Raw genomic sequence first — 27,625 nt, forward strand, 5'->3', positions numbered from 1 at the left:
AGCGGTTATTCCAGTCGAAGTCGGCGTCGAATCCGTCCGGATCCAGAATTATGATGATGATAACGCCGAGCGGAGGAACATGGAGCTGGATTTGGTCGACGAGGAGCGAGCCAAGGCGGCCGCCCGCCTGATGGCGTACCGGCAAAGAATGAAGCAGAACTACAACCGGCGCGTGATCCCTAGAGCATTCCAAGTTGGCGACCTTGTCTGGAAAAAAGTAAAGCCGGTCGGCGACGTCGGTAAGTTGGAGGCTCCTTGGGCGGGCCCCTTCAAAGTCATCGAAAAGCTCCGCTCAGGTGCTTATTATTTAGAGGATGAAGACGGACGACAGCTAGATCGACCATGGAGCGCGAATCATCTCCAGTCGTACCGAGCTGGGTGAGAGGTGCGCTGATATGATTTTACATATGTTTTGGTCGCCTATGTCCTTGTAATGCAGGAAGCAAAAATGATAAAAAGGATGGCAAATAGCTTCGCCGAACGGCAGTGTTAAAATTAGCCTTAAAGGCCGTCGAGCTCCGACGTTAAAAATCGAGAGACGAACTGGCGTCTATAAACCCTCCGGCCGAAAGACCGTCGAACTCCAACGTTAAAAATCGAGAGACGAACCGGCGTCTATAAACCCTCCGGCCGGAAGACCGTCGAGCTCCGACGTTAAAAATCGAGAGACGAGCCGGCGTCTATAAACCCTCCGGCCGGAAGACCGTCGAGCTCCGACGTTAAAAATCGAGAGATGGCGTCTATAAACCCTCCGGAAGACCGTTGAGCTCCGACGTTAAAAATCGAGAGGCGAACCGGCGTCTATAAACCCTCCGAAGACCGTCGAGCTCAGATGTTAAAAATCGAGACGGCGTCTATAAACCCTCGGACTGGAAGACTCGAGCTCCGACGTTAAAATCGAGAGACGAACCGGCGTCTAAACCCTCCGGAAGACCGTCGAGCTCCGACGTTAAAAATCGAGAGACGAACCGGCGTCTATAAACCCTCCGGCCGGAAGACCGTCGAGCTCCGACGTTAAAAATCGAGAGACGAACCGGCGTCTATAAACCCTCCGGCCGGAAGACCGTCGAGCTCCGACGTTAAAAATCGAGAGACGAACCGGCGTCTATAAACCCTCCGGCCGGAAGACCGTCGAGCTCCGACGTTAAAAATCGAGAGACGAACCGGCGTCTATAAACCCTCCGGGCGGAAGACCGTCGAGCTCCGACGTTAAAAATCGAGAGACGAACCGGCGTCTATAAACCCTCCGGCCGGAAGACCGTCGAGCTCCGACGTTAAAAATCGAGAGACGAACCGGCGTCTATAAACCCTCCGGCCGGAAGACCGTCGAGCTTCGACGTTAAAAATCGAGAGACGAACCGGCGTCTATAAACCCTCCGGCCGGAAGACTGTCGAGCTCCAACGTTAAATATCGAGAGTCGAGCCGGCGACTATAAACCCTCCGAGTGGAAGATCGTCGAGCTCCGACGTTAAAATTCGAGAGACGAACCGGCGTCTATAAACCCTCCGGCCGGACGAAGGCCTAGAGGACTTGTGAACAAGTACCCAAAGGTACTTGCCGTTAATACCGTTCGACCGCCTGTACGTTCCGCTCGGCCTAGTACCCAAAGTTACTTCATCAACATCCAGCGAACAACCTCTTCTGTCGAAGCAGGACATATTCAGCCGAGCGGAAAAGTTACGCAAAATACTTTGTTAAAATCCCTTTTGAACACAAGAGGGGTGTGATAAGAGGCGAGCGGACAGTACACATATTGACTAGCAAAAGGACAGAGCAAGGAAAAGGATATTATATTAAAGAAACTAAAGCCGAGCGGCCAAATTACAAAAGAAGGATAGTCTTTGGCCGATCGGCCAGATTACATTTAAGCTTCTATTCTAAATAATCATAAAGAGTCGTCGGGATGTTGTTGAGAAGGGTCGCCTGGTCCTTATCCAGGATGACGGTGGATTCGGGAAGTTGCCCTTGGGACTTCAAATATTCTATCGTCGCAGTCATGGCAAGTTCAAAGGTCGTGTACATCCGCTCACAAACCTTCTCCGAAAATTCGGTCGAACGGATGTAATTTTGTCTCAGGCCGGCGACCCAGCTTGGCTTGGCGTCTTGATATTCTTTAAGGGCCGCTCGGGAAGCATCGGCTGCTGCCTGGTGTTCTTGTAAAGCAGCCTCGAGCTTCGCCACCTCATCCGTTAGGGCAACCTTCTCATTGGCCAGTTGGTCCATCAACTCTTTAACTTTCTGCTCCAAGCCCCGAGCCTCGACATTCTTTTTCTCCAGATCAGAGATAGCCGTGTTCTTCCGCTCAGTCGCCAGGCTTATCTTGCGATCTAGAGATTTATTCAAGCGCTCGAGCTCGGCCAAGGTATGAGCCTGATCGACTGTCTTCTTCTGCTCGGCCGCCAACAAGTCTTGGGCTTTCTTCAGCTCCTTCTGCAGATCGATGTACGAAGGGCCTTGGGAGTCGGATGGACCGCCTGCAGCCTTCAGTAGCCTCAATTCTTCGTCCACCAGCGCCAGGCGGTTGGAGACAGTTATCTCCTCCACCTATCTCTGACAAAAAAAAGAAAAAAGAAGTTGTTAGTGGCCGATCGGAAGGAATGCATAAAAAAGTTCGTTTTCTAACTTACCCCCGTGGCCTCTTGCATGTGGCTGTTGGCCAAATTGCGAAGGGGGATCATCGCGACGCGCGCCCGAGCGTCGGGCCACATCTCGACTTGGGGCCCCTTCAGGGTGATCGTGTGCTCAGGCGCAGTGGGCCGCTCGGATTCGGGTAAAATCTCCTCGGTGGGGAGATGCAGGGTGACCCTAACAGTGCGGCCATGACCGGGGGTCGTCCGAGCGGAGGATGGAAGAGGGTCGGAGGCTGGCGCCGAAAATTCAGATAAAATTGTTGAACGCTGGACTCGGCGGGAAGCAGGCGGAAGGACGCTGACCGGAACGGCCTCAAGAGGGTCCGCCGACGCGTCCAAATGCGACGGTGTCCGATCGGACGAAATCGCCTCGACCTGGGGAGCCTTGCCGCGAGCTGTTGCAGTGACCCGCTCGGATGGCTGGACCGCGGACGTAGCCGATCGAAGGGGAGTCTCCACTCGGCGCCTCTTTTGTCGAGGTTGCTCTTCCTCCCGAGCGGAGCCTTCCTCTTGGACAGTTGGTCCTCCACTGGGGGTGGCTCCTCTTGCCACATTCTGATGAGAGGCCTGAGCGGCCGACTCTTCATGAGTCCCGCTCTCCCCTTCATGCGAGCAGACCGGCTCAATGCCGAGCGTCTCCATTTCTTTGGCCGCCGCGGCTTCGAGCGCCGCTGCTTTCCTCTTCAGAATACCAGTCATCACCGACTCCATGACAATATTCGCTGCAAAGGAAAGAGGAAAAAATCAGTTAACAAGCAAGGCAAATGTACAAGTAAAATTCTTACTGAAGCTGCTCGGGAGAGGTGTTCTGATCGGACTCAGCCGGAATATGTACATAACCCCTTCTGGAAGGAATTTGTTGATGTCAACCCGCAGACCGGCAAGCATGTTGGCTGCGTGAAGATAATCCGGCCGGGTATTGAATCTTTTGAGTTCTGGGGAGAGAGGATTGCCGACCTGCCATTGGGTTCGGAAGGTAGCCCGCCCGGGAAGGCGAATATAAAAGTAGAATTCTTTCCAATGCTTATTGGAAGAAGGAAGTTTATTGAAGAAAACTAAGCCGGGCCGAGCCTGAAACATGTAAGTGCCCGGCTCGGACTGTTTAGGGTAATAGAAGTAATAGAAGACCTCCGGTCGGAGGGGAATGTTATGGATCTTGAATAGGACGACTACGCCGCATAGGAGGCGGAAGGTATTGGGGACTAGGCTTCCGAGCGGAATGCCGAAAAAGTTGCAAACTTCTACAAAGAAGGAATGGATCGGAAATCGCAGACCGGTTGTAAACTGGTCGCGGAAAACACAAAAAACTCTGCGCGGCGGTTTGTGTGGCCGAGCGGAGGGAGTGGGTAAGATAAGTTCGAGGTCGGAAGGAATCTCAAAATTATCTATCAAAAGATCGACTTCGCGCCGATCGAAGCGCGACTCCATGATAGTATACCATGGGCCGAGGGTTTGGTCATCAGGTTGAGAGGAATGGGTCATTGTCCGAACGGACGAAATCAAAAGAAAATGAAAGAGGATAGACGGAAGAAGACGGCAACAGAACAGTGTCCCGAGAACCAAAACTAGAGAAAGAAACACGAGAGACGCACAAGAACCAAAGAGAGCAGGGAAAGAGCCTTACAGAGAAGAATGAGGATCAAAGGAAAAGTGCCGGGGATCGTCGGAGCACAGAGAAGGTAGAAGCGGGAGGCACGCGACAGCAGAAGTGAGGCGAAGGAAAGAAGAGAAGGCTTTATAGGGTGGAGTCCGAGCGGCCTCCACCGTCGGATCCAGGTCGCGAGAATCGGAGCACGCATCGCACCGTTCATTTCGAACCGCCTCGATCCCGTCAGAATACCACGCCGTCGCCGTACAATGACGGCAGCACCGCCACGTGGCATTCAGCCACTGAAACACATTTAATGAGCGCGTGCTCGACCTTAATGATGGAGATTGGCGGAAACTTCGAAGAGATGTTGGGGAATGTTGGCGTTGACGGGCGTTTTAGCTGCCCTCTTTGCTTCCGAGCGGATGGTAGTTTCCGCTCGGCTCAACTGATGGTCCAGTCAGTCGGACTAATCGCCTCCTTCGACTGGACTTGAAGGGGAGGCAAGTAATCCGGCGGTAAGAACAGGGGATCCTCGTTCCGGGGAGTCAACGCCACGTGGAAGTCAAAAGGTTAAATGGCTGACCGGACAAGAGTGGACCGATCGGCCGACCGGGGTCTAAACGGAAGCAAAGACACCCCGGCGGGGAGCCGAGGTTCCGACGCTCATGTTGAACAGAGTCGTATGGCCGAGCGGGTAGCCCGCTCGGCCGAAGACATAAAGTAGCAACACTGCGAACAGTCCACAGAGCACACGACCGGGAATCAGATTAAGGCGAGCCAGCACATACGACCGGCCGGACGCGAGGGAGCGGCCGACCGGTCGGACGCTCGGCATGGAGTAAAAGGAGAAAAGGACAAGGGAACATCTTCTGACAGCGGTTATGTTCGACGAGTAGGCCATACACAGAATCTTATAACAGAGGATTCCGCTGTCCCATCAAAGATGTGCTCGGACTGTAGCAGTATGGTGTCAGGTAAACTTTTCTGACAAGTCCATACGGAGGTATGGGCTGAGGACACGTATTCGCTTTGGCATGTGTGCGTGAGCCCCCTCCCAGCTCTATATAAGGAGCCTCACAGTTCGCCGGAGGTATGCATTCTCTGATATTCGGAGCCACTTCTTTGCTGTCCACTTGCCTGACTTGAGCATCGAAGGGTCGTCCCCGGGAACCCCTTCCCGGCCCGACTTCTTTACAGGTTCGCCGGAGCACCGTACGACCGATCGGAGATCTACGTCAACAACTAGGAGAGCACCACGTACCTAACGTCCGTTGATTCATCGATTCAGACAGAATCACATATATTAAGAATCCAATCGATCACCAAGGAACACAGCACTTGACAGTAATAATCTCCATAACTCATACTCAACTAAATTATTATAGCACAAAAATCCACTCTGGTAAATCGTTAAGAGCACAGCACGTAAACATCAAGGAAAAAAACAGTGCGACCAAAATTGAATTTGTAAACTATGATGCATCAGATATTTCACTTGTGGCATACATTTTGTTACCTCCGGAAACAAAAACATACATGACTCTTGACCTTGATCTCGTGGAAATAGTAATAATAGCACCAAGACATCATCACATCTAACAACGACGGCCTGCCACTTCAATGGCTTTGACCAGAACTTATTTGCCGGCTGTGCTTATCCATATATTTACATTCATCAGGTTTCCTAGCAACTTTTTGTCTCTCATCACACCCCGGTGTGCTACTTTGCAAACACCATTGCGTGACCTGAAGCTAGAATGGCATGTTCCTTCTCAATTACAAGCACAGTAATACATACAATGCTGCTGGTGCAAAGGCCAATCTGGGAAATGGGTCGTCATCCGATGCATAAGCTGCACATGTACAATTAAGATAGTTGGAAACCATATAAAAGAAAGAAAATCCAGTGATCATTAGAAAGAAAATGAAAATTGTAACAGAATTGGAAGAAGTAACATTAATCAACCAAATATTCATTGTTGAAAACCAACATAGTTTAAGCTACCTTATTTGGTAGCTTGTAAACTTCTCAATTTTAAAATAATCATTTAATTTTTGCATTATAGGATTAGCATAGACTTTTCTGGTATGTGAATGTATGAGGTGTTGATTAATATACTTTGTTCTTTCATTAGTTTGTATTAGTTAATTTTATTTATATAAATATTTTTATTATTTTAATAATGATTGTATTCCTCCTCCACATGCCGCATGTGCGCCATGCAGTGGGTCAACTCCATCAATATACACTTTATGAAACCTCAAGAGAAGCCATTGAGTAAAGTAATCTTAAGAGATATTTCGAGGTTATTAAAGTGCCACAGAGTTGAATTTGACAATATGGATAACAGGATGGTTAGACGAAACAGAGTTGGACTTGGAATACTAAAATGACAATGGTTAACTACCACTACCAAAATCACATAAAGAAGTATACATAAGATTCTAGCTTAGTTGACCTATTTGTGAATGGTGAAAGCAACTTGGTGAACATTTATAACTGCATTTTCAGGGAAACTGATCCTAATATCAAGAAACAAAAGAAGTACAATGGATTGTGCTTATTTCCAACAACTTCCTAACCAAATTTCATATGCTATGCGGATACAGTCATTAGCAGAATGAAGTTTTAATTGACAAATTGGAGTTATTAAACACAGAAAATTAATCCCCAAGTTTGTGGAAGGTAAGAAAGCTGTTTGTGCAGACATTAAGATATGCAAGACTGACAATGGATCATTAACAAAAATTGTATGGCAAGAAATGAACATGAGCCAAGGGAAAAGAGATCAAAAATAAAAAATATTGGTATTTCACTTAACACATCAGGCTCTCGTTATAATAAAGGATCAAATCAAGGAAGGATTTTCAGTATGTTGCAAAGAATTTTCAGTATTCCATGTTTTGTATTTATGTGCCATCGGTTTTCCTTAAGTGCTTTAATATTGTAGCTGTTCTGAAACAAAAGTGAACAAATAATTGCAGGAGAAAAACTCACATGAATATGGAATAGGTGATATTGATGGAGTCAAGCCAGGAGCTTTGTTATCTTTTACACTCTCACTAGGAGGTAGCACAGGTGTAATAGAAACATCTGACTTCTGAGATGATGGTTTCACGCTAGGAGCTGGAACAGGGATATTTTCACGTGCATGAGGAGAAAGTAAATGCCATGGAACACTTAGAGGAGCACCAACAAAATGTGGAGCGCTCACAGGCCTATGACCAGAATGCCTTCCAACAACTACTGGTCCAGCAGAATTCCTTGGAGCACCCACAGGCACAGCCAAATGCTTCAGAGCATCAGCAGGTGCAGGAGCTGGAGCTCTGTTTGAATTTAAAAATCCATGTTGACTGCCAGACGGGGCAGAAGTTTGATAACCATGTTCAGGAGCAGCACCAGGAGCGGGAGCAAGAGCATGTTGTGTGTGATAGTGATGCTTATGGTGTTTATGATGATGGTGTGGGTGATGATGTTGATGGTTTGTTTGTGGCTGAGGTGCTGGACTTGGTGAAGTATTGCTGCTTCCGCTACTTGAGGAATTCTGAAGAAAAGAAGAAAGGCGCACTTGCTTTACTCTACCAAATACAGTGTGATTCAAGCCAAGATTTCCTGAGGAAGAACCCCGAATCTTTTTAGCCAACTCCTTCCACCTTGGGAAGGAAGGTTGATGATTCCCAACAGCAAATACAATTAAAGTTTTGACAATTGTTGGACGAGAGACTGTACTTCCTTCTGAATTAATCAAACTCACATACAGATTCTGCAGTAAGAAAAGAGGAGGTCAGCATATCAGAAACTAAAATCTTGGAAACTGCAATTTGCGTAAAAGCTTCAGCAAAATAGCAGAATGGTAAAAAAGTGAAACATCCAAGTGTAAACGTGATGGCTATTTTTTAGCATGTGGTATGATAACCATGATACAAAGAATGATAACTAGAAATTGTAAACTAACTGGAGGAAAAAATAGAAGCATCTCACTATTTCTCAGGCATGGTTACCCTTGACAAGTGAGTCAAAAAAATGCAGTTTCAAAACACTTGAATTTTGAATAAAGTTGCAGGAAGTTAGCCTGGTCCAGAAAGTGCATTCAAGGGAACAGATGAGATGCAGTATACATAACTTGTAAATGCAAAAACTGAAACATTTAGCTTGTAGAACAAAATGTCTTGGGCAAACCTCATTTGTGTTGAGAAGTAATCCAGCCTTCATTTGGTCCTTCAGTTCACTGAATTTATCTTGGATTTGATTGATAGGAAAGTTTAATGTGAAATTGAAAAGCATTAGCACATTCTGTAAAAGAAAAGCTCTTTGAAGAGGTATTATGACGATCCCTCCAGAAAATTTGAGAACCTCAAAGGAGGATGAATTCCCAAATAATGATGTAGTCAAGTGAAGAGTTGACTGTCCAATAACTAAGGACATAAAGGAGGCCCTGAGAATGCTTAGCCCAGTTGATGATAAATATGAATTCTTTGGATAAGACCACACTGAGAAAACCACATTTGTCCAATTTGATCTGCTTGTAGGTTTCAGATCAATAACAGAAACCTGATTCACGAAAAACAATTGATAAAAGCAATTTTACATTTGATAAGCATGAGAAGGATGCAGGAGAAAAAGAAAATTTACCGTAGAACCAGGAATACCAATTTCATCAAAGATATCAAGCTGAAGCTCTCTAATATTGGACTTCAAAAAATCAACAGGTTTTTGCAGTTTGAAAGTTGCAACAATATCAGCTGAAAAACTATTGTTAGTTAAGACAATTACAAACCAAGGTGATAATGGCGAACAAAATATTAATAAAAATGAAATTGTAGTTTTTTATCCACTTTATTAGTAGAGATTTGAGAATATCTCAATTCATATGTTTCAAACAAATCACATTTAGAAGCAATTGGATAGAAAAAAGTTGTCCTGAGTTTACATCAAACCTGAGAAGAAACAATTCGCCATTGGCTTTATTGCTTTAGATTAAACCAATCATGAAAAAATTAACAACCTCATTAAGTTCCAAGTCAAAATGTCCAGTGACTTGACTGCTTTGCAAAATCAATAGATGTCCATTTAATTTTTAGGGGTTAAGTAAATAGTAGTAGAATTTGGGTCTAAAAAATGCAATATTAGTAGCATTATGATATGAAACTGGAGTTCAGATGGATAGACAAGAATTTCCCCCAAACAAATGTCATGTGTTGTGCAAAATAAATGCAAGATAGATCAAATACATATGAACATTGTGAGTTGTGTGTGATTGTCATGTTTTACAAATTCATTTTGGACAGAACAAAGCGTGCACATGAGATCAACAGTTGATCTAAAAATGCTATAGATTTACAGAGTGATTCCAAGTTATCAATGATTTCAATTCAGGAACAAATTTGTCTGTACTTATTTGATCATTAAACCCAAAATATTATTGAGATGAAATAATAGTACCTAGAGTTGCTCGATTTTAGCCCTAAATTGTGTCCAGCCAAAACTGGGTGGGGATCGAACTGTACCAGTCAGAATAAAGGGCTAAATCTCCAACTTGCCCCTTCCCATTGTGAATGCAGCGAACATCATCCTCAAGGGTGTGTGGTGAGCGTTGCACAGCAAGCCATCGAATGGGATGAACATTAGGATATCATACTAAAATTTCCTCTCCTCTCTTTTCCCTTGACAAACACAAGGTATGGGTTATAGAGATTATGTGCCCCTACATTTCGCAGCCAGCTCTCAGCATCTCTACTTCTCTCCCTAAATTTTCTTAAAGCTTGAAATTTTTTGTTCCTTATAAGAATCCAAGCAGGGTAGATTTGTAGCAAAATTACCAAGTCGAGTAGATGATCAAATTTGTTTGACTAACTAGGAAACTTTAATCAAGTTTCATCACTAACTAGAAAAGTTCCAACTTTTATCTCAACATTCATATTTACCTAAAAGATATGTCGATATCCCAAAGGGGTTACTCTGGACAATAAGTTGGTGACGACTAACTTGAATGAGTGCGTTGACTAACCTGAAAAGGTTCGTGCGCCGACAATTGCTAATAGCGATTCGTCTCGCAATACTGATGATCACTGATTAGACGACGAGCTTACCATGACCGGTTGGATAAAAAAATCCAACTAATGCAAGTATGCGACGCGACATTATAGGACATCTAAACGACTATTGCAAGTATGCAACGGCGATAAAATCAAGCCAAGATCCACCGACACAGCCAAGGCGCAATGCCTCCACAAGAAACAGACGAAGATCCAAACTCCGAAACACCTCACCTGGAAACCGCGGGTCCCGATCAGGGCGACCAGCGTCATCGCCCGTCCGCAACAAGGGTGGCAGCCAGAACACCACCGACAGCAGCATCGCAAGGGCGACGATCAGCGTGACCATGCAGCGCGATCGCACGATCCGCCCGATGGAGCAGCAGCGCGGGCACCCATCGCAGGCATTACCCTCCCGAGGCTCCGTCGCAGGCTCCGGCGGCTCGGCCGGTTGCTCTTCTTCGGATTTCCCCATCGCGTCCCGCACCAGATCTGCTCAGTCCGCATCACCACCGCCGATCGGTTCCTTCAATGCGCCCATTGCCGCGACGGAGGATGAGAAGTCGAGACGAGGTCAAGCTCACGGGTAGGCGGATTAGGGTTAGGAGAGTGGAGGCAGAGAAGGGGAAGAGAGAGATAGAGAGAGAGAGAGAGAGAGGACAGGGAGGAGTTAAACTGGAGAGGTCAGTGGTGCGCAGTACTATGCTTATAGCTTTAAACTTCTTTTTTTATATTGCGTAATCACGCCTTATTGGAAGATGTCATTTTGTATTTACCCCCTTGATATTTATATCGATTTTAAAGACAAACTTTCATGTATATACCAATGTAAAAATAAATAAATAAATAAATAAATAGAGGGAATGGAACTATTTCTAAAAGAAATACTCAAAGGATTTTAACTATATAGTCCTCTAAATATAATTCATTTTTATTGTGTTACTATATTGTAAAAAATAATTTGGTAGGAATAAGAGTGAAATTACTTGTAATTTCGGGATCTCACTGCAAATAACCAGCGGCGTTTGAATGAATCCCGTGACATGTGTTCTTTTCTTTGAGCCGAAGGGAGAGTTTGGGAATGGGACCGGAATTTGACAGTTATTACCTTAGAGCCATTGTTGAATTGGAATGTGATATTGAACGACAACTGTTGACATTTTATTGGGGGATTAAGATATGGAATTTCCAAAATTAATAGGGGAATTAATAGGAAATTAAAGAATGATGTCAGGTAACCGACTGCTTGTGGAGCGCGGATCCTCTTATCCGTAAAATACAAACCAAAGGAGTTTACGAATCAGAGGATCTGAGCTGATACTAAGTACGGATCCTCTAATCCGTAAAACACAAACCAAAGAATGGGTCACTTTTCATCATTGGTGGAGAATGATATCCCCTACTTATTTTACACATGAGGTCATAACTCTCCACCAATGACCTATTCTCTAGTCTGTATTTTGCGGACCAATGATGCTGCGCATGGATCCTCCGATCCGTAAAATGAGAATGAGTCACTCTCCATCATTGGTGGAGAATGATGACCCCCACTTATTTTACAGGTGGAACCAGCTTAGATCCTCTGAACCGTAAAACGTATACCAGAGGATGAACTACTCTCTATTATTGATGGAAAATGATGACCCCAATTTATTTTACACGTGGAGTTATCACACTCCACTAATGCTCCTAATTCGTGTTTATGGACCAAAAGATCTGAGATGGTGCTTGTGGCCCAATTGAGCCTAAATGCCGGTAATTGATGGCGGATCGAAGAACGAGCGAACAAAATTCGGTTAAATTGAATTGATGGATCAATTCAAAAAATTAAATTTGATTAGGTAACACTGAATAAGTGATTATTCCTTTTTAGATGTCAGACTTCATCATTTGCCATCAGAATCGATCGATCAGATGATATATCTAAATCAAATAATAATGCTATTTGACTTGTAAATCAAATTAATTTTACTATCCAATAAAATTAATTAATTTTACATGGATTTAATTTATTTAAATTTGATGACAAAATTCAATCAGTTTGATTTGCCAAAAAAAAAACAAAAAAAAACCCTATTTTCCATTTGTTTGATTGGAGAGCACAGTTCTCTTTAACTATTTGATGAATAAGAAATATAATTCAGCAAGTTTGGAAACAACAAAGAGTGAGAAAATGGATAAACTTCTTAAGCAATATGTTGGATTGTCATTTCGAGGCATGAAAATGGAGGATGAATGGTGTTTATGAGCTCCACCAACTGTACCTTTAGCCATGATATTGGTAAAAGAAAACAAAATTCTGATGGAAGTTTCCTAGCAAATAATTTATGAGATGGGCAATACAGCTATCCACCGGAGTTTATGGAACTATTTGATTGTTTTGGGGTCCTAGTATAGGTGCAGTGTGACAACAAGAGCCTTACTAATGGGCAGAAAAAACATTAGTGAACTTCCAATTAAAGAGAAACTAAGTCTTACTTGAATTACTTTTAGGCTCGGCTTGACTTGGTTAATTTATCAAAGAACGATATGAAATTTGGTTCGGCTGGACTTGTTTACAACCCTAATGAAAACCCCAAATATATATTGAATGATTGTGGCAAGTGGACCATTCTAATGGATGCTTATGATAATTACTCTAACACAATCTCTTTCACTCAAAATCCGCAATAAGCTCATAACATTAAGCAGAAAATAACTGATTAGCCGAACTAACCATTCAAAAGGACGCCGCGGATCATTCATTTAGGTATCTCTCCCAACCTTCTGCTTCAAGTTTTGTTGCTTTTGCTAAAACAGTGTCCCTCAACTCATTTTGATATTTGATGACCCTAAAGAATTCATGAAATTCACAAATGTACCAAATCCAATCGAAATCAAAATATCAAACCTGTCTGACAAGTCGGAATCATTGGCAGCAAGAATCCTGACTGCTAGCAATGCTGCATTTGCTGCATTGCCAATAGCAACAGTTGCAACTGGAATTCCTTTCGGCATCTTTACAACAATCTAAAAATGCAATCAGTAATTTAATTTTAAGCATATGATAATTAAACAGGAAATAAATTCCAAGAAAAATATTCAAACATCTGGTGTTTTATTTCCTATCTGCATCGACACTACTTGGCATATGCAAATACAAGTTCTTATTCTGACAATTGAGCAATCTTGCACCAACAACAAAATTGTGCTTTTGATAAGTAGTTCCTCAGCACAGAATAAAATTAGACATAATTTCTGCAAAATGAGTTAAATTTATAAAAACTACTATTGTATCAAGATTTGAAAATTAGAAGATGGATATGGAACAAGCTTATCATATATGGATGCTAGCTAACGTATTAGTAAGCAAACAGAAAAAAAAAATCAGATAAAAAAGAATGAAAATAGCACGTGTAAATGATCAAAACCAGAGCAAAATTACAATATTTTTTTAGTTGGAAGAGAAGATGTGACAACTTATGTATGTTTTGGTAGTTAACCATCAAACAACATTTAAAAATTTAGAATAAAAAATGCAAAGAAAGTAAAAACATTATTAAGAGACGAAACTTCTCATCAAATAAAAAGCATACTCAATTGTTATGGGGTCTAGGAGCTACTTCATTCAGTAAAACCTATTAAAAGAAAAAAAGCTTGAATAATACGACTAGAAATCAACCAAATGATGCATAATGACTAGTTAACTAGAATTATAATCCAATATTCAGATGGACAAATTTTATTTAACACTAGATCATGATGTAAAAGCATCCAAACTGTTATCTAAGCAAAAAAGCTATTGGCAAACTTAACCTGTTTGTCTTTTGTCAAAAATAGTTCTACGGCAAATACACCTGCCCCATCTAGCGATCCAATAGCTTTTTGAGCAATTTCAACTGCAAGTTTCTTTATCTGGTCAGGCACATCAGCAGGAGCTTCAACAATGTGACAGATGTTGTCCCTTCAAATAGTAAAGATAGAGTAGGTCTTAAGAGCAGAAGAAAGTTCTAGCCTTAAAGGCTAAGATCCTCCATGCAGCTGAAGTAAATAACTGTAATTCCTTATTCTTACCTGTGAATAGTCTCAACCACAGGAAAACATCGGATTGAGTGGTCTCTAGCCCGGGCTACAATGACAGAAAGTTCCTGGATCAAATAAAGTATTCAGACATAGTTACAACTTACAAATCAAGCTAATAACAACAACTAATTTTAACCTAACAGAAATTTACTAACTCAAAACTCCTGAATAAAGAAATAGTGGCAAAATTTTAAAAGGAAAATAGGTTACAATGTAAGATAAGATCACAAATGTCAGACAACCATCTGCAAAGACATGAACAACCACAAGAGGCATCAAAATATGCTGATTTTCTCTAGAAACAAATGATAGAAGAAAATCCAAAGATGCTAAAAATAAGTCGGAAAGGTGGCCCCTAAGTCCCTACCGTCTTAAGCATTTGGATAAGTAGTTGCAATCAAATTGTGATGTGTAATCAAAGCATAGTCATAAGTCCAAATCATAGCTTCCCCTATTATCATTTTTCTTTATTATGTTTTCTCATCATCCGTCTTGCACCAGTTTGTACAAACTCATATGTGTCTGTCTTGTACTTTGTGCTATTGGTCAATCAGTATAAAATCAGTCCAACTTAATAAGACAGCATATTAGCTCTAAATCGACACGTTCAGTCTTTCCTAACAGTCTAAGCTTAAGGATAAGTGGTTCCTACTTCCTAGTTATCCAATCAAATCTTTAACTAGTCAAAAGAGTATTAAAAGGGTACTTTCCAAACAGTGTAGATTATGGAAAAGTGGTTAGTAGTTTACTCAATTAAATGTTTTAGCTAAAATACAAGTATAGAAAAGATTCTTTCCTACCAGCTTAAGATTATGGAGAAGCAGTCCGTAGTTTCCTAATAAATCTGTAACAAAAGAAGAGAATAGAAACATACAAAGTAAAGCAATTCAATATAAATACAGAAGACACGCTTAATTAAATAATGATTAATAACTTCAAAATGGTAAAGTTTAACCTTCACAAATGGGGTCCATCTTTCAACATGTAAGTCATGCTCAAATCCTCCCAATGCTGTGACAAAGCATGAATTAATTGTTAGGCTTTAAGATTTAAGAATAATTCAATCCATCAAATAGTTGCATAGAATTCAGAAATCCGTCTTGCCAGTCACAAGGGAAGAACTTCCTCTTTGCTGTAAGCAACAGCATTTCCACGCCCATCATAGGCCAACCTCTTGCTCTTAATCATTAAAGGATAACCAAATAACTCTCCAGCTTTCTCGATGTCAACAAGGTTATGTATCTGCATAGAATAATTTTATTGATTAAAACATTCAGCTTCAATTTATCCAGAAAATCAGCAGAAGAGTATATCAACCTCCAAAAAATCAGGTAGTGGGATCCCATACTGAGAAAAATGAACCTTCTGAAGATATTTGTCCTGAGATAATGTAACAAAGAAGTTAACAGATGAAATATCTTAATAGCAAATCAATGTTGTTGAGAATGCTGAATGACCAGAAAGCAGCAAAGTTTCCTACAGCTGCATTAAGATTCTAGCAAAGACTTAGACTAAGAAGAGTAGATTCAACAGATTGGAAGTTTAGCACATGGAAGATTGACCAAAATAATTGAGATGATATGGGAAACTAACCAGATAAAATAAACCAAAATATCAAATTAAACAGCAATAGAAGAACTTGAAAATAGTGCCTGTCACCCAAGAGAAAAAAAATTGCACATCTTGGTACGATGTCTCCTAAAGAGCATTATATCCCCAAAATCCATGTTACTTCCAGATATTAACAGGGTCAGCACTTTGATTATATAATTTCACCTACTAGAAAAGTACTCTACAGCTGAATCACAAACTGCTAAACTACAAAAAAAAACCACAATACTTGGGTTTAGTATATGAAAATCTCAAACCCCACTTTTGGAAAATTATACAAATTAATTAAGATCAATACTATGGAATGTTTAGTAATTAAAAAGTTTCAAAAACTCTCTCCTTTTGACCATTGCAGTAAATGAAAACATCACATCTTAAATCTGATTTAAACAAGATTATATTCATTTGAGTTTTGATACTTCTTGAGGCAAAAGAATCATTTGAATAAAAGACCATAATAAAACATGATCAACGCAGGCTACGAAATGACCTGAGCTGATAATCTTAGGCTGTCAGCAGGAGCTGATGTTTGCCAAGTGCTTAATGCAGACTTCACAGTGGCCGACAGAGCGAGTTAGCTGCCACCGAGTGAAATAGGCTAAGGCCGAACGAGCGAATCGAAAGCTTCTGCCAATCGAGAGAAATAGGCTAAGGTCAACCGAGCGAATTAAGCTAAGGTCGACCGAGTGAATCGAAGGCTTCTGTCGAGCGAGTTGCTACCGAGCGAGCTGCTGGGCGAACAGCAGAGCGAAGCCTAGAAAGTGGTCGGACGAGTGAACTAAGTAAACCGAGAACTGCGACGAACGCAGTTTCCTTGAAACAGATTCGCCCCACCTCCGGCTGTGCTTCGAGGCTTTCTTGGGTCGTCTCTTTCCAGGATACAGAACCGTGATTCCCACCTAGCACTGATGGTCATGGCGAACTGAGAGGTACCTGACTGCTATCATGGGCACTCCACCGAGCAAGAAATGCACGATAGAGGAGATGGGGAACATAGGTGGAGATTCAGCCTTTTGTGTGTGTAACCTTTTGCCTATGATCGTAGCCTCTTTACATAAGAGGCAAAGACCAAAGGGCAGTGCTAATGATCGTTTAAAGATCATTATTCGTGAGATGTGAAACGGACAGTGTTAATGATCGTTTAAATATCATTATTTGCCAGCTGCGAAACACCAACGTTTCACTCGGCTGCATTAATCTTTATTTAATGCATCCGTTACATAAGTAACAAAAAGGTTGGTTGTTCCGCTTGGGCAAATTTTGCCCCCTGTCCGGCATTCGGCGCACGCAAGTTGTGCCCGCGCATGAGTCAACATGGTTCAGCTCAATCCGGACCGTAAATTTGCACCCTTTGCGCACCCGCGTGTAAGACAGAGCCTCTCCCCATGCATTTGTTCACATTCTCAATGTATGTGAATCAATATAAACTAACCAACATGCCTTGAAGCTCCTAATGTGGAACTAAAGTCCCATTCACAATGGAGCTTCATGCCTCTTCCACCTCTTCTCCATTCACATATATTCAACAGATAATATATATGAAGCCTGACCCAATCAAAACTACTCTAATCTTTTCGTAAACACCAGATGTAATTAGATGGGTAGGATGTTCGAAAAGTAGGAAGAGCTGGTTCTAACATATGCTTAAAATACTTTCAGGAAAGAAGACCAAGCAAAAAACATTTACATGAACCTCAATTCTTTCATTTTATGAAAATTGTAAGACCTTTGGAAATATGGCACCAAAGAATTTTTAGGACTTACTTGTATAATCCTTATTGTAGAGGCTTTAGGTTGGCAGTCTATTCCTTGCAATTCAAGTTTCTCAAGAGTAACAGCATCAACATGTTCAATCTCAACGTCAACACCCCACACCTAATTTCCAACCAAAATCATTAAAATGATATCACTCAATTAAGAAATAAATATTTTATTAGACACAAAACCTCAAATAGGAAAAATAATAGCAACCAACCTTTTTGCAAATTCACAAACACTCTCACCATCATCAAAATTTCCCCACTATGTGTTCATAAGCTATGCTACTCGCAGGACAGGAGTCAAGAGGATCCAAAATCACAACTTTAACTGCCATTTGGCTTGCTGCTTGGCATAGCATTCTACCTAGCTGGCCACCACCCAAGACACCAACAATTGTATCTGATACCCCATGGATGGTGATCTCATCATGCCTGCAAAAACCCAAAAAAAAAAAAAAGCAATGCTTTATCACACACTAAATCAGAGTTAATGAAACAGGGAGAACATTAACAAGAAAGATAATTTATCTACGTTTACTGATCAATTGAAATAAACTAAAGAATAGAAATTTTGTACTTACTTATCCAAAGAAGATTCATATATGTGATCAGGAGTCGATTGAATTGATGGATACCGTAAAGAAGATTCCTTCAATCCGGATTGGAAAGAGAACTGTAGGGTTGTTTTCCTCCCAGCACTGGAAGGAAAGGGGAATGTGTTGCAGAATGGACGGGCGACTGTAGGCACAAGATGAAGAATCATAATGCAGCAAAGGAAACATAATCAAATCCACCACTCAACCAATGATCCTCATGGTTCAGATAGACGAGCTAAGCCTGCTTGTTTCGTCCAAAAACCCTAAGGAAGCAAAAGGCACAGTGAAGTTTGATTCTGTTTCGTCCAACCAATTTATTTTGACTTACTATTATTATGGAATAAATTTACTTAAAATTAAAAAGTAAACTTTGTATTTTTTTTATCTAAAATGATATTTATTATATAGTTTTATAATCAAAATTGATTATTATATATTACTTAGTAATTAGTAGTTGAGTCTTTCAATCAAATTAACATAGCCAAATTAACATAGTGTAGGAGTAGCAAAAGATCGAAAAAAAATATTAATTTTTTCAGTTCAATTTTAATTTCATAATCAAATGATATATCTAAATCTTACAATAACGCAACTTACTGATAAATCAAGATTATTTTACTATCTAATTTCAATCTATTAATCGAATTAATTAAAAGACATCATTAATGAATTGATAGATTTTTTTAATTAATATGACAATAGATCGAGTTAATTAATTTTATGATGACAAAATTCAATCAGTTTGACTTGTCAACAAAAAAAAAACTAATCTATTTCACTTTGTTGATTTGGTTGATTTGATTTTGAACTAGATTGGAGAGCATGGTCCTTTTTAAACATTTGATGAATAAAAATATAATTCTGTTTATATATTATTTTGAATTAAAATGTCTGGGTGAGGATTCATATAACATCAAATAGTATTCACAATTCAATCAAACTATGCAAGCATATATATCTATTTTGTCAAACTCATCTAATATATTTGTTGAAAAAGAAGGGGAAAAAATCATATGATTTTCATGTTGCCGGCATCATGAAAATGTTAATGTAAATTCGACATCGATGTCAATGTTCAATTAGATGATATATAAATTCCACATATCGTTAAGAAAACAGTTGGACAGAGGAGCAAATGTTTATAAAATTTATGTTTTCCCCAATCGCCAAGCATGAAAACTAAGCATCGCTCCATCACCATGCTCTCTGTCCTGCAAGTTTGGAAACAACAAAGAGTGAGAAAATGGAGGGTGGCCTTTCCTAAGCATCACTTCTGGCATCTTTGTCCATAAACATCTTAAGAAATATGTTGGATTGTCATTTGAGGCATGAAAAATGGATGAATGGTGTTTATGAGCTAGCCAAGTTATCCACGGGAGTGGATGAAACTATTTGATTGTTTTTGGGTCCTAGTATTAAGGTGAGGTACAACAACAAGAGCATTACTAATGGGCAGAAAAAAAAAATTCAATTAAAGAAGAAAAAAAACAGGTATTAGCAATAGCACCAAAGATATTTATTGCCACTAATGCTATTCTAATCCACTTGTTAGTAGCACAACTAAAGCAACAGTAGTATGTAATCTATTAGCACGACAATGTATTCCAGGGCTTAGAATAAGAAGACAATTAAAAGAAAACAGAGAATAGACAGGAAGCACATAGGTCTATTTCTACATGACCTGTTTCATTAGCTAAATGACTTACAGTTGGTCTGCAAACCATTTGACTTGTCACGCCGTAATGGATTGTTAAATGGTAAATCCATGTTGACAAAATCTAGTTGGTTGTTGATGCAATAACCACTATATGCTGAACACTAGCACGACATAATCTCCACTAGCACGACATAATCTCCATGTATCTATAGAGATCCTCCTGCCACTAATGACTCGCAGGTCTCCAAGTTCAAGAGTCCAGTGAGGAATCTACAGTTTTATTACGTCATATACATGTTTTTGTGGATTTCTTTCTCTCAGATATTTTGATATCTTTGGATGTTGAAAGAATCACTGAACTTCTACTTATGAGAGGCAGGTGAGTTAGATTATCATTTTTAACAAGGATAATTGGATTTTATTCATCTGTAATAATTGATTTTGTTTTTCGAGCTAATTTTTCTGTGATTCATAGTTGTTCACTAAGTGCTTTAATAAGTCCATTTTCTGCCAATCGAAATGTACGAGATATGAGATACTACTACTTTTCTGCAAGAAGAATCTTAGTTTTGTACACAAAATAATAAAAGACAAGGTCAGGCAACTAATGATGAATATTTTAAGCAATGTAAATGCACTAGCTAGATTAAGATTAGCATACAAGATAACAATTATATTCCATAAAAAGACAGAACATGCAAGTAAAACAAGTTAACTAAGGTAGCTATTTTGGTTATTGAAATCAAACTTTAATTGAGTTTAGGCAGAAATCTCAATATAATCCTGTTTTCACATATGTCGATAGTGTAAAAGTTTGTTCCACCTTACCAAATTTATGAAAGTATCCACCATGTTAAACAACTACCATCCACCACTGTTGGAACAATCTAAACTTAACCGAGAGCAGGACAGCTACACCCCATTGAACTCATCCTTTCTCACCAAGGGTTTGCAAGCATCTCGAACCACATAACCCTAACTTCTATCATAAATACCTATGTTATAGCATGTTTGATTGCACATGTGCTAGCCCAAATGCTTTATGATAATGATATGAGAAGGGTGTGATAATCATTTGTGAATTGACAGGATTACTAATTCAATAGAAGTAATATGTAGTAGAGATGCTAAACAAAACAGCATTCAGCAAACATGGGTTGTTATTGCACACCTGCATGTAGATAGATGTATCACCATACAGGAATTGATCTTTATCCATTTATTGACTTGATTGAATAAAAGTCTAACATCTCCTCTTCCACAGGGTGTGTCTCGCCTACTATTACAAGGCAATGAAGAGGCAGACCAAAATCTACATCAAGTAAATCTTTCATTGATCCAGCAACTATCTTCTGATCCTCATATCCGAGGCGAGCAATTCCTACACACCATGTTTCTGCATCATAAGCTGGAAAGCAGTTAAATGGTTACCATCTGATCAAAATAAATGACCTTTATCCCACAGAGATGAAGAATTAGGCAATGAAGGACTAAAAACAAATTAGAACAAAAAAGTTTGAAACGCCATCAGAAAATAGCCATAAACTGTACATATGTACAGGTTATACGCATACTATTCTTTGCTAGAAGATATCCTCATGCAGATTGGCATGCAAAGTTAAGATTGTATTGAAGGATAAATAAAGGAAACAATAGGTGGTGACAGGAGATTTCTCTCATGTGTTGATTATTATAGATGCATAAAGTGATTGGTACTCTTAAGATAAAGGACTTGACATTAAATATGCCAGTAAAAGGAGGGAGAGCTTGGCCCATAAGACCTGGTTGAGGAAAGAAACTGAATATCATGATTGAAGATATCAACAATCATGAGAATATAAGAACAAATACCCCATAATTTTGTCAGATGGCAAGCATGAATATGCATTTAATTCCTGGTTTCGCATGAAAAGGCATAGTAATGGAACACATTGACATTGAACACCGAAATATCTTGCAGTGGTGTCCATACTTGGATCTTTCATTTCCGGAATGAAGTGTGAATAATTGCCGAAATGCAGAAAGGGCATACTGCAGACAGATATGTACCAGATTTTCCATTTGATTCTTCAATCTCCAATAATTGATTAATAGCAGTGTGGATTTGCATATATCTTGGTGGTTCATAACACTTCTTTCCTCTGGAAATTCAGGAGTCAAAAGGGACATGAAATATTAGTAAAACAAGTTATGACCAAATCTAGAAAAAACAAAGAATGTGGTTGAGGGCATGAACGAAGAACAAACTAGTAGAAACTTCTCCTATCCACCGAAAAGAGGAAGAAAGAAAAAACGAGATAGTTACATGTAAGGAAATAGCTAATATAAATTGTGTGTTTGAATTTGAAACAGTCACCTTGATGCCAAAATAAAATAAAGCATTTCAAAGTTCTTCAACAACATATGGCATTAGGCACGCACAGGTTAAAGAACAAAGTTTGGTTTATTTTGCAGTACCTGCACAATGACTCGAAAGATGGTTCCTTCACCCGTATATCTGCAGATTATAAAACTGTATTAAAGCCTTGAAAAAAAATGATATCCAGTGACATCTTAGTACCAAAAAAAACTTTGTAGAATGCGAGCTCACATAAAATTTAGCCTAAATCAAATTGAAAAAATAGAACAGACTGACATAAAACAGCCATTATTTCCTGTTCTAATTAGTGTTGCATATTGGAGCAAAAGGTGATATTGCTAACCCCAAGTGGCCAATATCACCGGCCTCACAGCAAAATACAGCGCAAGGGCATTTTGCCCTAGAGTAGCGGCCCTTTGTATGGGGGAGATTAGGCACCCAACGAGGCATTTTGCATCCGCTCGGAATTGACTCCAAGACCTATTGGAGCAAATACCCATGCAGGTACCAACTACGCCAACCTGTGGGGGCTAATTAGTGTTGCATATGCAACAATATCATGTGGATAGGGTACAATATTAAGTTCAAAACAGCACAGTCCATAATTATATGGATTCGTTGATGATTTAAATAAAAAATAAAAAATAGCAACAAAAAGATTCTTGTGTCTTGTGTCAACCACATAATGACTCATTTCATGTTGGGGCACAATAGGAGAAACATCTTAAGACTCCTAGCTTACAGCACTAAGGGAATAGAAGAGGAATGATTAACTGTAATAATTTGACAAGGATCAGCATGTCTAAATGTTGGGCATGCTAACGCCTAAGGCTGCTCAAAAGCATCATCTTTCTAAATAACAATAAATAAATAAAATAAAAGGAATAGAGCTTTAACAAAGCAAATAAAACATCAAAGCAAAATATGACATCAATTTCCTCCATTATGTTTATTCCCTCAAGCACAACCAAAAATTCATGTCTTAAATCCTTGATCTAGGCTAAATAAATCACATCAAAATGTTAGAGGACTCGAAGTGATTCATTCTGCCATAGAAAACATGTTATTCTAGGGTTTAAACTCTAGAGAAAGCCCTCTCACAGTAATTATTTTAACGAGGATGCTTATGTAAGTTTGATTTTGGCTTAGACCTGGCCACGTGATGTACAAGAGTCATGAATCAACTATGCAACTTTTACTAAGCCACTGGATTTATGTCTTTGTTGTGCTTCTTTTTTCTCCATTTCCTCTAGACAAGATAACTTAGTTGTTACCAGTACAAGGCAGTATGAACAACTAAGCTTTTTGAAGTGTGCACTTACAATTTAGAATTTATTCAAATATCTATAACTCTCAGAGCACACATACAAAGAATTTATAAACTGAAGAGTATAGAGAACTGACCTAACAAGCAGAGAGTGTGCAAGCCAAGTTGTCGGTTTCGATGGATCTTCGGGTAGAAACTATCAGGTCTCCATGTATCAGTAAAGAAAGGTATTGACACCGTCTCACCATAGCGGTAAAGTTGCAAACCACAAATTCCTATGGCATTCATAACTGAAGCATTGTGTATGACTCTGACTTCCAGCCCTATTTTTTTGGCTCGAACAACCAGGTCTGTATGGGTGGTTGCACTGCAGTATAATATAGAAAATAGTTGGTCAAGAAAAGAAAACCATATTGCCAAAAATAAAATAAAATTAAAAAGAGTGAATGTCAAAATGCATTAAAATTGCAGTATGGATATCAGATGAATCAAGCTGAAATCTAGATATAACATCTATCTAGATAAATCTAAGTAATTTTACAAATGATCACACAGTCAAGTGATGGGAAACTGCTCGTTCTTCAAAAGACATGTAGTAGTGATAGCACATCTGAAGAGTGAAAACACTAAATTGAGGAGAAGATAAAGTTCTAGATTATAACACTATAATCTCGTATCACATTCATAGAAGTAAATGAGGTGCAAAAAGATTACAATGGAAATTATCAAACAAAAATGTTTTGACTAAATAGCCAGCTATGCAGTAGAATTTAGAACATACCATAATTCAAGCTATAGTGATTTTACTAAAGAAATGCTACTCTAATGTTGAGATGATAACTAGGCAAAAAGAACAGTGAGATCTAAATGATTTCTTAAAGAAACTTCATTTAGTCTTTTCAGGAAAGCTGACTACTTTCTACACCAATAATAGGCAGGAAGAAATATTGTTAACACCAATAACCCACTTTTAAATCACCACTTTGTACACACAGTAAAAGGAGAACCTAGTAATCTCTTAGTATGCACATCATAAGATTATGAAATATAAATTAATGATATATAATTTGAAAGTTGAATATATTGTACAATATCATTTATTGCACATGAAACTGCAACGAGCAAGAAATTCAACCTATTTAAAGTGAGGATATGTTGAAACAAACCTTCAGCAATGGTAAAATTCACATTTACAAAATTCAGATGCAACACCTTTTTAGTTACGAATATCCAGATATATATAAAATTCAAGCACATAACAACACTCTATGGCTGTCAGGTGAAAGAATAAAGTACCCAAAAGGATCTCCAACGACCAAGAAAGCAACATTGGAATCAGAAGCTTCACGGAGAATAGCATCTGCATGCTCTTCAACCATCTCTCGATCAGCAACTACAATGTCCTTCCCATACAGTTTCTCCTGAAACAAAGGATGCATATTAAGAGGACTAAACTCATTGAGTCATCGTGATTGAAGAGAAGAGAAAGAAGGTCAATACCATTCTGGAGAGACCATCAGAAGCAAGACCAAAGGAGAGGAGGGAGGTATAGGCTTCAACATAGACCTTGTCACAGCTGCGGACAGCCTCAAGACCTCTGAGGGTGATGTCCCTCTCATCACCCAGGCCTAATCCAATAATATACAACATCCTCTTTTCCCTCTTTGATTTTTTTTTTTTGGGTGTTTAGACTCCTTGTCACTTGGATAAATCAATCACAAGTTTGCAATTGTACGAAAAGTCAATCAAAGCACGTCAAAGAAATGGTAGACTCTAATATATCCTATTTAAAATTGTAACTTTGAAATAATGATGTCAAAGCGAACAAAGAATCTAAATGAACAGATGAACAATGCAAATACAAATCAAAGCTTAAGGATGTGTTTTAGTAAAGAGAGAGAAAGGGAATTGAAAGGGAGTGAGAGGAGGGAAGAACAAAATACCGTAAGGTTATTTCTCGCATTAAGATTGAATCTCATACACATCTGATTAGAATTGAAAGTTTTCTGGTTGAATAAGAAATAAATCAATGAATTGGGTTGACTTAAGTTTATTTGAGCTAATTTATCTTAGGATTTGATACAGGTGGGTCAAGAAGGGAAGAGTGTGACACCTGTGCAAGTCATCTTTCATCCACTTGCACTGGCAATCCCGACAGTGTGAGCATTCCCTCCACCTGAAGTGCTACAACAAGCATCCACTGTCCTAATCTTTTTCCATTTGACCCTTGATGTTTTACTTAAAATTTAGGTGTTAATCTGATTAGAATCTAGTAGGTGAGAGATGAACGAGGGTAGCAAGTGTGGGTGAAATTCAACGTTGTTAGTCTGAAGGACTCAACTCCTAATCCATGTCACGACTCAAAGGTCTCTAACCCACATAAAGGAAGGGCCCTCACTTGACAAATCACTGATCAACAATTCATCTTATATCATCATTGAAAGGTATAACAACACTGCAGAGAATCACGTACACTATAATAGAAAAGACAAGCTCCTTTCTTGAATTTCCTTTATTGAAACAAAAACACATTTTGATTACCTTGAAGAACTTTTCAATAAACATAAGAACATCATAGTGTAGTTACATCCAGCGTTTGAAGTGCCGACCCGTACCACCCGAAACTGACGGTTTTTACTGTTCTGGGACCGGTACCCTACCGGCACAGCACAGTGCGCGAGTGAAGCAAACCCAAGAATTTAAAACCAGTGCATGAAAAGAGAGGTCTAATCAGTGAAGCAATGGGCACTAAATCATAGTTGAGGCAAAAGATGATAGAGTGAGTACTTAGAGCATGTTTTAGAAGATCTGAAGATGAAGATGCTTCCCTCGCAGAAATTAAGTCAAAACAGCGTTTTTGAAGAAGAAACCCAAACCATAAAAAGAAAGTCAGGAGAAAGCTCACCGGGAGAGGAACGGCGCCCGGCGGCGGTGCTCACAAAGCGTCGCGCACAGGGGACGGCGTCGAGGAGAGGGAAGAGTAGAGTCGCGGCGAGGACGGCGTCGAGCAGAGGGAAGAGTCTCGGCGAGAAGGCGTCGCGGAGAGGGAAGAGGGGCGGCGAGGAAAAGATTTACACAGGGTACGCCATTTAAGATTTTACTGATATGGCATTTAAGATTTTATTATTAAGAACTGAATTATAATATTAAATATAAAATTCTTTCCAAACTTTAAATTTATTTTTGAGATTTACACAGGTATGCACGGTAAAATAAACAGAAAGTTCATATAAAAAATCAACCGTTAATTAATTGGTATAATTATAATACATAACTTTATATTTATTATTATTATTGAAAATTTTAAAAAAACAAAAGTTAAAAAAATATTTTAATTAAATCTTATTTTTAAAAAATATATTAAATATAATTTTAAAAATAAAATAATTTTAAAAATTTGTATATAGATTTAAAATTTTATAAATAATTAAAATAAAAATTATTATTATTTTTAGACAAATTAATTTGAAATCTTCAAAATCAATTTGATTTTGAAATGCAATATACATATATAGACGTTAGTATTTAATCTACTGTATATTTATAAACTTTTAAGTATATAAATATATTATATAAATTAATTATTAATTTATATAATTATTATATATAAAATAATATTTTTATCATTATTATTTATATCAAATAAAAAAGAAAATATCTTGTTATAAGGGAAATTTTACATAGTCGTCAATCACAATCTAAACTTTACGAACAATCCTGATCTTAAAAAAACTTTATTTTCCCTCCCTAATCAATATAATGGATACCAATTTAGCCAATTACTCATCATATTTTTAGATATAAAAAAAATCTAAAAATTAATATAATTCCTTTTAAATTCAACACGTTAAATTATAATCTAGTATATTTTCTATTAAATTGAGCACAGACTCTTTTTCCACTTCAATTGGATGAAAAATATACTGAATTATCTTTAAATGATGCTAAATTTAGGAAATATTATATTATACAAGAAAAAAGTGATACTCAATTTGATAGAAAAATATATTTGATTATAGTTTAAAGTACTGAATTTAATCGAAATTATACTCATT

The 27,625-nt window shown here is 39.1% G+C and overlaps 2 protein-coding genes and 1 pseudogene across 3 annotated transcripts; all 3 read right to left on the reverse strand.

The window, feature by feature from the left end:
• Positions 1-5,598: 5,598 nt before the first annotated feature.
• On the reverse strand, positions 5,599-10,969 carry LOC122055669. Its single transcript, XM_042617209.1, has 5 exons — positions 10,493-10,969; positions 8,856-8,965; positions 8,403-8,774; positions 7,221-7,986; positions 5,599-6,075 (listed from the first exon to the last, which is right to left on the reverse strand). Exons 1-5 carry the CDS (start codon positions 10,731-10,733, stop codon positions 5,999-6,001), a joined length of 1,566 nt encoding a protein of 521 aa, XP_042473143.1. The 5' UTR covers positions 10,734-10,969; the 3' UTR covers positions 5,599-5,998.
• A 1,853-nt stretch (positions 10,970-12,822) lies between these two features.
• Positions 12,823-18,655, reverse strand: LOC122054639 (annotated as a pseudogene).
• Positions 18,656-19,288: 633 nt separating this feature from the next.
• LOC122055670 (probable diphthine methyl ester synthase) lies at positions 19,289-26,666 on the reverse strand. 2 transcript variants are annotated; one of them, XM_042617210.1, is made up of 8 exons: positions 26,476-26,666; positions 25,071-25,271; positions 24,867-24,991; positions 23,708-23,937; positions 22,402-22,441; positions 21,994-22,085; positions 21,116-21,352; positions 19,289-19,498 (listed from the first exon to the last, which is right to left on the reverse strand). In XM_042617210.1, exons 2-7 carry the CDS (start codon positions 25,218-25,220, stop codon positions 21,156-21,158), a joined length of 834 nt encoding a protein of 277 aa, XP_042473144.1. In that variant the 5' UTR covers positions 25,221-25,271; positions 26,476-26,666; the 3' UTR covers positions 19,289-19,498; positions 21,116-21,155. The 2 variants fall into 2 exon arrangements, with proteins under 2 accessions (XP_042473144.1, XP_042473145.1); XM_042617211.1 differs by having other exon boundaries at positions 26,112-26,666.
• Positions 26,667-27,625: the final 959 nt, after the last annotated feature.

The sequence above is a fragment of the Zingiber officinale genome, chromosome 3B, assembly GCF_018446385.1.
Source record: "Zingiber officinale cultivar Zhangliang chromosome 3B, Zo_v1.1, whole genome shotgun sequence".
In the NCBI taxonomy this organism is placed as follows: Eukaryota; Viridiplantae; Streptophyta; class Magnoliopsida; order Zingiberales; family Zingiberaceae; genus Zingiber; species Zingiber officinale.

Bases quoted from the DNA above. Each gene is read 5' to 3' on its own strand.
- LOC122055669 (XM_042617209.1), bottom strand. From the start codon at position 10,733: ATGGGGAAATCCGAAGAAGAGCAACCGGCCGAGCCGCCGGAGCCTGCG. The intron at 8,775-8,855 runs GTAAATTTTCTT...TTCGTGAATCAG, and splicing joins TTGGTATTCCTGGTTCTACG to GTTTCTGTTATTGATCTGAA. The intron at 7,987-8,402 runs GTTTGCCCAAGA...TTCTTACTGCAG, and splicing joins TACTTCTCAACACAAATGAG to AATCTGTATGTGAGTTTGAT.
- LOC122055670 (XM_042617210.1), bottom strand. From the start codon at position 25,220: ATGTTGTATATTATTGGATTAGGCCTGGGTGATGAGAGGGACATCACC. The intron at 22,442-23,707 runs GTCAGTTCTCTA...TATAATCTGCAG, and splicing joins GCACACTCTCTGCTTGTTAG to ATATACGGGTGAAGGAACCA. The intron at 22,086-22,401 runs GTACTGCAAAAT...CTGAATTTCCAG, and splicing joins TCTTTCGAGTCATTGTGCAG to AGGAAAGAAGTGTTATGAAC.